The 9,316-nt window shown below is 36.2% G+C and overlaps 2 protein-coding genes across 2 annotated transcripts; one reads left to right on the top strand and one right to left on the bottom strand.

Annotated features, from left to right (window-relative positions):
- Nucleotides 1-86: 86 nt before the first annotated feature.
- LOC136283122 (uncharacterized) lies at nt 87-5,373 on the bottom strand. The gene is made up of 4 exons (XM_066171436.1): nt 4,622-5,373; nt 3,628-3,693; nt 2,026-2,300; nt 87-676 (listed from the first exon to the last, which is right to left on the bottom strand). The coding sequence occupies exons 1-4, from the start codon at nt 5,265-5,267 to the stop codon at nt 347-349; spliced, it is 1,317 nt and encodes a 438-aa protein (XP_066027533.1). The 5' UTR covers nt 5,268-5,373; the 3' UTR covers nt 87-346.
- A 72-nt stretch (nt 5,374-5,445) lies between these two features.
- Nucleotides 5,446-8,740, top strand: LOC136283121 (uncharacterized). The gene is made up of 2 exons (XM_066171435.1): nt 5,446-6,064; nt 7,427-8,740. Exons 1-2 carry the CDS (start codon nt 5,570-5,572, stop codon nt 8,375-8,377), a joined length of 1,446 nt encoding a protein of 481 aa, XP_066027532.1. The 5' UTR covers nt 5,446-5,569; the 3' UTR covers nt 8,378-8,740.
- Nucleotides 8,741-9,316: the final 576 nt, after the last annotated feature.

Raw genomic sequence — 9,316 nt, 5'->3', positions numbered from 1 at the left:
ACAATAGGTGACCTCTTTAACTTTTCCCAATAGATGCCAGAGTAGGAACTGATTCAGTACTGAAGGATGTCTTCTCATGACTAACTTAAAATACACACAAGGAAATCTTCCTTAAGAATCTACTTTTCATTTTGACATACAAATTAGGTTAAGAAAAAAAACAAATGAGGAAAATTCTAAAATGGCATTAAAAATGAATATTAACGATAGCAGCCAGGCAACAAACATATAAATTTTGTCCTAGTACGGTTATTTTACCATCCTATTCTGGTCAGAGTTCTAATGCCTCACAGTTTTTAGATAATAAGAAACCCTTCAGTTGGCAATCAGTTAGGACACCAGTCACCTACAAAAGATCTATATGCATTGTAATGAACTTTATGAATGCTGTACCTTTACGAAGGCTGACAAAATGCTCATCATGTATGTGCCCTAGCCAAATTGGATTTCCACTTTGTACTTCACATTTTGGTCCAAAAGTGTTTACCTTTGCTATCTGATTATGTAACACACTGATCACATTAATAGGGACATTATAGAGGTATGCTGCTGCTAAGATTACATTTTCGTCACCCCAAACACCATCCTTTTGCATATTTGTTAGGTACGCATTCCATTGATCAAAATGGCTACGTTGATCATTATCTAACAGGTCGAACAGATGAGTTCCATCATCCTGCAAGAAGAATCAATAAATTAGGTTTATATAGGATTAGAGTAAGCATTGCAAAAACAGGAAATCAAAATTGCATATTATACATGGGTCTTACTGTTTGTCGTGCATGTAATTTGCTTAAAACATTAAAAACAAAAACTTTGTTTTAATTGGTCTATATTAGCTCAAGTTAAAAATTAATCAACCAACGAACAACTTTTTCCATTTTGATCCATGAACAAATTTAGTAGAGTATTTAAGAGACAGCTGATGAGATAAACATTTAATGATCACACTGTATTGTATGAGTGATCAGAAATTTGCAGACCTGAGCAAAATGGAAACCACGCTGCTGAATCTGGACAAGAAAACTATATAATAATCTGCCAAACAGGAATGAGAGAATTCATGTTATGGTAGTACATTATCAGTACTAGGAAAATCTCAAAGTTGTTTGTAAGTTTTTCATGGGCTTCGTTACCAGTCATGAATTACTAGGCACCAAAAAGATATTGATGACAATGATAAAGTAAATTTCTTCTTCTTGTTATCTCAATAAACAGTTGTGAGAAGATTTGACAAATATGTCTTTTTTGCTGTGCAAACTTTTTTTCTCAACAATTTTGTTAAAAATAGGGGTGTACATTATACATGGGCATGTATTATACACAGGTAAATATGCAGGTACTAGCTGTCTCCACAAAATACCTAAATCATACTTCAAAAAAGCTTAGATCAAAGCTCCTCACAGATAAATGAGTTAACTAATGGCCAAAAAATCATAACTTTATTACCTGATTAAAGTTCAGGTAAATGAAACAAATTTTCTTATTATGCTTGTCTCAACTCATAAACTTCCTTTCAGTGCAACTATCAAATGACAAGCAAACTTAACTTAATGGAATTTTAGGGCCAAGATAAAACACAAGTTTAATTCTTTTGTATTTAACATCATTATCTATTTTAAACCTTTCACACAATGGCTGCTATAGATCCCTGAAACATGTGTAACATTCACAGAACAACTGAATGAGTGAAACTTAAAAAAAAGCATTAAATATATCAAATGAAAGATGAATATTCACAGTTCACTCTATCAAGCCATGGTTTAAGTAAAGTTGAAACTGAACCCTTGATGTGTTCCTGTAAAATCAGAACCAGGCAGATAAGAACAGAATTACCAAGCAGGGTAGATTTATCAACTCTTAGATAATGTATACGGTTTCAATAGGAGTCTGTTTGGTTCAACAAAAAATGTGGTGGCCTACAGGGCACTCTGGAAAAGGTTAAGAAATGTCAGATTTGATTATGTAACTGAGTGAGCAATTGACAGTTTTTGATACTACTTATAAATACCAAACAAAACTTACTATTTTTGGGTTCTTTTCGAGGTATTGAACTAATGTTTCCCTTAATTTGTCATGTGGAATTTGAATTTTTAGAACAATTTCCAGTTGTTCTGATAAAGCATGGAACAAACAATTTCCCCCTCCATGATTACCAGAAACAATTAAGCCTCTGTCTGATGCAGCTTCCTGTAATTTATCTCTTAGTTCAATTGTAGGAACTCCTTTGCTCTTGAATTTACTTTCATTGGTTGCATCTTCGAACTTTTTAACATTCTTGGTGGTTTCTCTTAGAGCACCTAAAGAAAACAAACATTTATTCTGTAAAAGATAATAAAAAACCTATAACTAATACAATATTAATGCATATGTGACCTTTCATTCTCAAGCCATCATGGATTAATTGAGCCATGCTGATGAACAAGAACTACTTTCAGTATTTTCCCCCTTCATGGTTAAACATGTTTTCTTTTTTAAATTTAGTGATAATATATACATGTCATGCATGCATGCATACCTGTGATTATAGACAGAAAAAAAAATACAATCAATATAAGAAAGCTGTTGGAAAGAATTCAATTTGCACCATTAACTGTAAAACAAAAATATATCTTGTTAGATTTTTCCTTCAAGATTATGTAGTTGCATGGTGACCCATGCGTCAGTCTCAGACAGACCAAGAAAGCTTATACTACCCTGGTGCCAAACATTACATGAATTTATTTCCCTCCCAACAGATAGTTTACTAAAAGCTCCATTATTCAGCTTAGACTTATTTGCTGGCCTCATAGCTGGACTTGTTCTAAACTTTAACTGTACATTCAGTAAAATTTGATTTCTTTTAAACATATCCAGTGGCTGCATTCCATTATTCAGATTTGTGCTCTCATTTGTTCATTCTCACTTTTCAAATTTGCACCTTTCACATGCAAATTATTACCACAAACTGCTGCTCACAAGCCATGGGCTCTGAAACTTTGAAGGTATGAGGGGGTGAAGGAGGGGTTGGGTCAGGGCTTATTTAACAAAATGTAGTAGGGAGAAACACAAGATGTAATAAAGAATCTGATAAATTCCCAATGCTTTACTTCCAATTTTCCAAATGTAATAGTGTAGTTTGATCATCCAGGTGAGTGTAGACCAAACCAAACTTTATCATAAAAATGGATCAGGGGCACATCTCTACTGGTAAGTACGCTTACTACCAGAGCACAAAAACTGCAATAATTTTTCAAATATTCTGTTTGAAGCAGTAAAAGAGTTCCTATTTCTCAGGAGTGAAAGAGAGAGAAGGCTTTAGGAGTGTGGCACAGGTTATATCTGTAGGGGATTATAATTGCATGTATTTCTTTTTAATACAAATAGATGGACCTTATAGTAACCAGTAGGAGGCCTTGAATTACTGGAGGGGGGGCCCTTTAATAAGCGGCAGTTTATAGTAAACACACCTCTAGATTATATACCATTCAAAATAGCAAGGAAGATGTGAGGGACTGGGACTTCAATTGATTCGTGCATCCTACACAAATTGTATGATACGTGTAGTTACAGCAGCTTGTACAAAAATTAAAAATTGATGGATTGATTTTAATGTACAATTAAATTACACACATTGAAATTACATACCAGGGGCATCTGGGATATCTGGAACATTGCCAGTCTCACCCTTACCAGGTTCCTTGTCTTGATATTCTGTTCCACACACACCATTTATGAAAAAAGAAGGATCATTATTGAATCTACACTAAAAATTGTGTTTTACAAATAAACTAAATAGGATTTAAAGTACATTTGACTTGTTTTATTAATTTGGGAATAAAGCTCAGAGGAAGTTAAAAGCCCTCTCTGTGTTTTGTCTGCAATTGCCAACTATCTGTACTGTCAATGTTGTACTGTTGGTATTTTACAGAGTAACATTGTTGAAATTCCTCCATACATCTCATTTTTTTCCAAGAACAAAAACAAGCATAATATTCTCTTTAATCTGAGTCTCCAGTCCTTTTTTTTTTCTTGGTCTGGAGTGTCCTGCTTTTTTGGTTGCAGGTGTTAATCAAATATCTACAGAGAGGATGGTTAGTGTCTGCTTTTTTAACTACTTCAAACAACAATCTTGACTTTTAAAACTGTTCAACTATAAGCACACACACAGTAACCATTTGACAACCTCAAATATTGAAATGCTTGCTACTTAGTTCAAAGGCCAGAAAAATAAACTAGCTCGTTTCATTTTGAAGACTCGGGTGATATCTCAAGGTATAACACTACAATAACCAAGGGGAGAAGGCATCTGAAATGTTCAACACACAAATGACAAAGCACTCCCTAAAAATTAAAATCATAGACACGATATAATACGAACACTTCAGCTCAAAAATTCGGCAACTAATGTTACAACTTCAGCCCCCATAGTTTATCTCCTCTTACCACATGGCGACCTTGCTGATCTCATCTTAGAGCGCATTCATGGAAGAAAGTTTTAATTTAACTAATCAAGAGTTTGAAAATCAACATTTCTTGTAAGACTTTCAGATTTTTCAATTGCATATAAGAGATGAGGGCCGCAATCGACACAACAGAACTAACTTTTTTAGACTTCCTGTTTTCAGCCATATTTACCTACCAACTTCTGTCTCTGTTAAGAAGTAGGGACAAAGTCGTCCATCAGAATCCTCTCCTACTACACCAATGACGTGTAAGTCGTCTGTAATGATTGGGGATCCAAGGATGGAAAATTTCTCAAAAAAACATTCTTTCTTCTCAGGAGAATTAAGTTCGTGCTTTCCCTTGTCGTACGTGAATCCAAATTTCACGACATCTTTGCATCCGATGAAAGAGAGCGCCAAGACATCTTTCCACTTTTCATCATCTCCTGGAACTTTCCACTTAAAAATTGTATAATCCTCTTGTGGCGTGGGTGCACCTCTTTGTATTACTGAAATGAACGAGAAACTGCCAGTTTGCTTTACCTGTGACTTTTCGAGCCGGTACTTTGTCCGGTCGGGAGAAAATTTTTTCGAACACCGATGCAATTCTATAATTGGCTTAGCTTGATCGTGTTCATTGATTACACCTTGCCAAGTTAGCAAACGTAACCTCCCTTCAACTTCAACGGCACAAGCCATTCCTCTTGTTCTGTAAATTGTAGGGATGTCTCTATGAACAACTTCCCTTACTGCAAAGATACCCTTCTTGGGGCTTGGCTCTTTGGTATAATCCATCGCTTGCTGAAAGAGTCCACGCTTTTGCTCCTGTTGAGGAACGGCCATGTGAAACACAAATGGTGATTGTTACAAACCTCTCGCAGAGGTTTAGATCAAGGTTTGGCTAAATCTCCGAATGTGCATACCACAGTTCCGTCCAATCACATTCCGAAGGTCTTACGCGCATAGCGGAAGTTAGCGGAAGTAGTAGTCGGTCTACAGTTACGCATGTGCGACCCGTCATCCCATCCTAGCCATCCTAGCTGGTTCCTAGCTTTATTTCAGCATAATTAACCTCTTTCGGTTCCAAGTCAATCATTTCTAGGAGACCAACCCTGTGCTGTTTCTGTGCCACTGAGGAAGTCATCATGGTTCCACGTTCATTGTGTATCAAGCTCAATGCCATCTTTGCGATCGTTCTGTTGCGTTTTGAGTACGTTCTTGGAACCTGCATAGAACGCGACGAACAAATACAAAAGTATTTGTCGTCTTCTCAGCCTCCTTTTGACAATTATTTTAACATATCGAAGGCTGTTTATCCTTCTGTGGATCGCCCATCTTTGCTGATCGACATCACGGTGAAATTCCTGAAGATAGCTGGCGAAAAGTCAAATGGAAGTAACAGTTCGAGCACTTTAGAGCAAAATTTTTCTCGATCAACGACATTTGAAATCAGGAAATTTAAGTGGAGTATGTCGTGCTTGTACGTCAGCGGAGGAATTAGCCTGTCCTCCATGAACTGGTTTTCCCTGGGAGCGATTTATCCAAACAGAAGAGAAAGTAAATTGCACATAACATTGCCACAATTTTGCAATGGCTCTACCGTCAACAGACAAGATACAACGATATACTTCCTTTCCACGGTAAATGATCATTCTGTTCTGTGTTGCGTTTTGCTTTTTTGATTTAACCTTGTAGTTGAGTTTTAGTGTGTAGTGCAATTTGACGTAAATGCCGCAATGAGACCCTAAAACCTCCACTCGCGGATTCGTGTCGTCATTTTAACTTCTATGACTTAAGTTTTTTGAAAGTAGCAATGTTGATAGACATCTGTACCCCCGCAATCTCCAAAAGTCTTTCGGGGACGTTTACGAAATTTTCCTCGCTTTTAAAAGTTGTTCCGTCATATTTTACCATCAAATTGAGAGCGTGATGACTTATCACAAAAGTGATTCTCGAAAAAATCAAATAGGCTTTGTTATTTTCATGGTAAGCAGTGAACTATATATGTTTTTCCACGTATCCTGATTAGCAAGCTCTAAGTTATTGGCGAGTCATTTACCTCCGAGCTGAACGAGATGACTTCAGCGCACTGCAGTGAAACAAACAAAGACAAAACTTGCCGTTTTCATTACTATGTCTCGATGTCAACTGTATAACAGTGTAAGATTTGACAACTTGCGCCTAATCCGTTTCGAGCCTTTCCAGGCTCATGAATTGAATAAAATTCGATACAAATGTCGAGCTCTGGAGCAAACAAATGCGTGAAATTAAAAACGTCTCAATCTTTGTTCCAAATTTAATTTCAGATTAAGAAACAAAAATTAAAATGTCTCCAAGCTGTGCAAAGAAAGGAAATGTAGCGTTCAGAGAAATCTGTACTTGGAAACGAAAGTGGAGAAAGGGAAAACTTGAGACTTCTGTAAACCTAATTGAATTAAATTTTTTTATGTAAAAAATTACCCTATGTTGGCATGTAAAGTGGTATGGTGCTTGCACCAATCAGATTGCCACATTAGGGTATGTATCTTGCATTATGTGACAAGACCAAGCAACAGCTGTGAAGGAGGCTACAGTAAGCGTGGCACTGATGCATTTTATTTTTGCTCAGAAGTATTAAGACAATATATAGAGAAAAGACCACAAACTACCTGTGCGAGTCCAGGTTTTTTTTCTTTTTCTTAAGGTGATGTAATACAATATTTTTGTTTGTTTGATTGAATGTTATGCTCTTTTCCTGTTACAAAAATGAAAACATTAGGTACACAAAGAATCCCATCTCAACCCACTCTGCTGAAAAGGTAACTCTTGTTTGCAAACATGCAAGAGTGTTAAATCACAGGTAAACATGGATTTCCTCTTTTTTTGAACCCGATCTCAAGTGCTATTCACTTTTACAACACTGTGATGTGCTGACTTGTATGTTTTTTTATAGGTAAGGTGTACTATTAATGCAGTTAAATACTTATGTCTGCACTATAATGATTTTTAATATTGTTTTGTAGTTGCAGGATATAGCAGTCACTCCATTAGTTTCTGATCCAAGATTGAACACAGTTGAGTGTGTGATCCCAGGGCATGGGAAAGCTCCACAGTTTCCTGGGGTAAAACAGTTGCTACATGGTGTGTGTTGGAGCTTATTACTTATCAGCCTCATCATGAGTACTTTTTCATCACAATGGATAATAGTGAAGCTGCAATCATGGGACAGCAACAAGGATTATCAGAGTAAGATTGCAGCAGCTATGCTTCTTTCTTCACTCCTTTTTGTAGGGGGACATTTTGTTAATATATACACATGGGTATCAGCAACTGATGTTGAAAATAGACAAGACAGCTATGTCTGGGTGTTTTTTGTATCTGTATGGTTTGTGCTTCTCCGACGTGTGATTTGGTGTATGTGTGTACATACCAAATGGAAGTTTTTCAATAACCTAGACTTAACTAAGGGCCATGGGATAATGCCTACCCAAAACTTTTTTTCTGGTGTTGTACTTTATCCGGCAGTATTCATAGCATGTCATCATTTGCTATGGATTTTGCTGGGTATGATAACAGAACCATTTTGGGGTATTACTGTTTTAGTGGCTGTTATTGCTCTATGTGCTACATTTTTCTTCTTAGCTTCAGAGCTGTATTGTGTTTATCCTGAAAATTTTTGTTCCTCTGGAAAAAAGAAAGAAACATTTGTATTTTTTATGTCTTGCTTTTTGATTGTAGCCGTCCTTTTTGCATTTGTGTTGTTTATGCTAGTTTTGTTTGTGGTTGCTCAGGCTATTCTTAGTGAGAGTTTTATTTCAACTTTGATTCAGAATACTTTGACATTTGTTGTTACTGCATGGTTTGGGTATATGAATATTCTTAAGAAATCAAATAAGGGAGTTAAAGGAGAAGGTAATAAAGGGCCTGCAAGAGAGGAGGAAGTACCCTTGCAGGAACAGTTAAATACATCTTGAAATGGTATAAAATCCCATGCAGACAAGCATCCTTTCCTACTTTGCTTTATACTTCAGAAACTGATGATAATTACAGGTAGTTAGCAGACTTAACCCATACCCTTATCACTCTTTGTTGTCATATTTACTTTGGTACCCCTCCCTCAACACCACCTAATATTTATGTAATAATTTTATATTTAGAAGAACCGTTGTTTTTATCGCTTACTCATGATTGTAAAACTGTGGATCAATCACTGCAGAATCACTGTCAGTTTATTTTAAGTCTATTAAAATATAAAAGTCATAAAATTGTGAAATTCATGAACTGTCTTAGATTTTAGATTGTAACTAATCAATTTTTCTACCCACTATTAAAGAAAGATAAACGAATACAAGAGCCTATTTTATCAACATTCGCCCGCCGCAGTATAACGGTTTGTTTCACAAATATTATTTTTTAGTATATTATAACTAAAACAGTGGATAGCCCTGAAGGCGCGCTCTGATTGGCTGTTCAAACTCCGAATATCCTTTGCTTTTCATCTTCGAGCAACTCGCGCGGGATTTGCGCCCGAAAATATTCTAATCGTTCAAGGAATAAAAGAGGTTAAATCGTCTTTTGTGGCATATTATCTCAGTCTTTGAGTATGTAGTGTCCGTGGCCGGGGATGAAAATTTACGCAACCGCTTCGCGGCTCGGTAAATAATATCCACCACTAGCCAACGCGGCTGATGTCAAATGTAAGGTGTTACGGGTAAGCTTCAATCACTTTTAAATAAAGTCAGAAATCAGTGTCAGGATTTCTTTTGAAAAAATCAATGACAATCGAGTCCAAATAACTCGAACCATTAAGGAAAATTGGAAAAGGTTCGAGAAATAAGGGAAAAACGGTGTTTTTTTTTCAATTCAGACACTGCACAATTCAATCAAATTTAATTATAGAGAAGTTGAGTGAC

The sequence above is a fragment of the Pocillopora verrucosa genome, chromosome 8, assembly GCF_036669915.1.
Source record: "Pocillopora verrucosa isolate sample1 chromosome 8, ASM3666991v2, whole genome shotgun sequence".
NCBI lineage: Eukaryota > Metazoa > Cnidaria > Anthozoa > Scleractinia > Pocilloporidae > Pocillopora > Pocillopora verrucosa.
This window is presented reverse-complemented; position numbering and strand designations above follow the sequence as displayed.

Excerpts from the sequence above, each read along its gene's own strand:
- LOC136283121 (XM_066171435.1), top strand. The coding sequence starts at position 5,570 with ATGGTTCCACGTTCATTGTGTATCAAGCTCAATGCCATCTTTGCGATC. Across the intron at positions 6,065-7,426 it reads CGATATACTTCCTTTCCACG|TTGCAGGATATAGCAGTCAC; the intron begins GTAAATGATCAT and ends ATTGTTTTGTAG.
- LOC136283122 (XM_066171436.1), bottom strand. The coding sequence starts at position 5,267 with ATGGCCGTTCCTCAACAGGAGCAAAAGCGTGGACTCTTTCAGCAAGCG. Across the intron at positions 3,694-4,621 it reads CTTAACAGAGACAGAAGTTG|AATATCAAGACAAGGAACCT; the intron begins GTAGGTAAATAT and ends TGTGTGGAACAG. Across the intron at positions 677-2,025 it reads TCGAAAAGAACCCAAAAATA|GATGATGGAACTCATCTGTT; the intron begins GTAAGTTTTGTT and ends TTCTTCTTGCAG.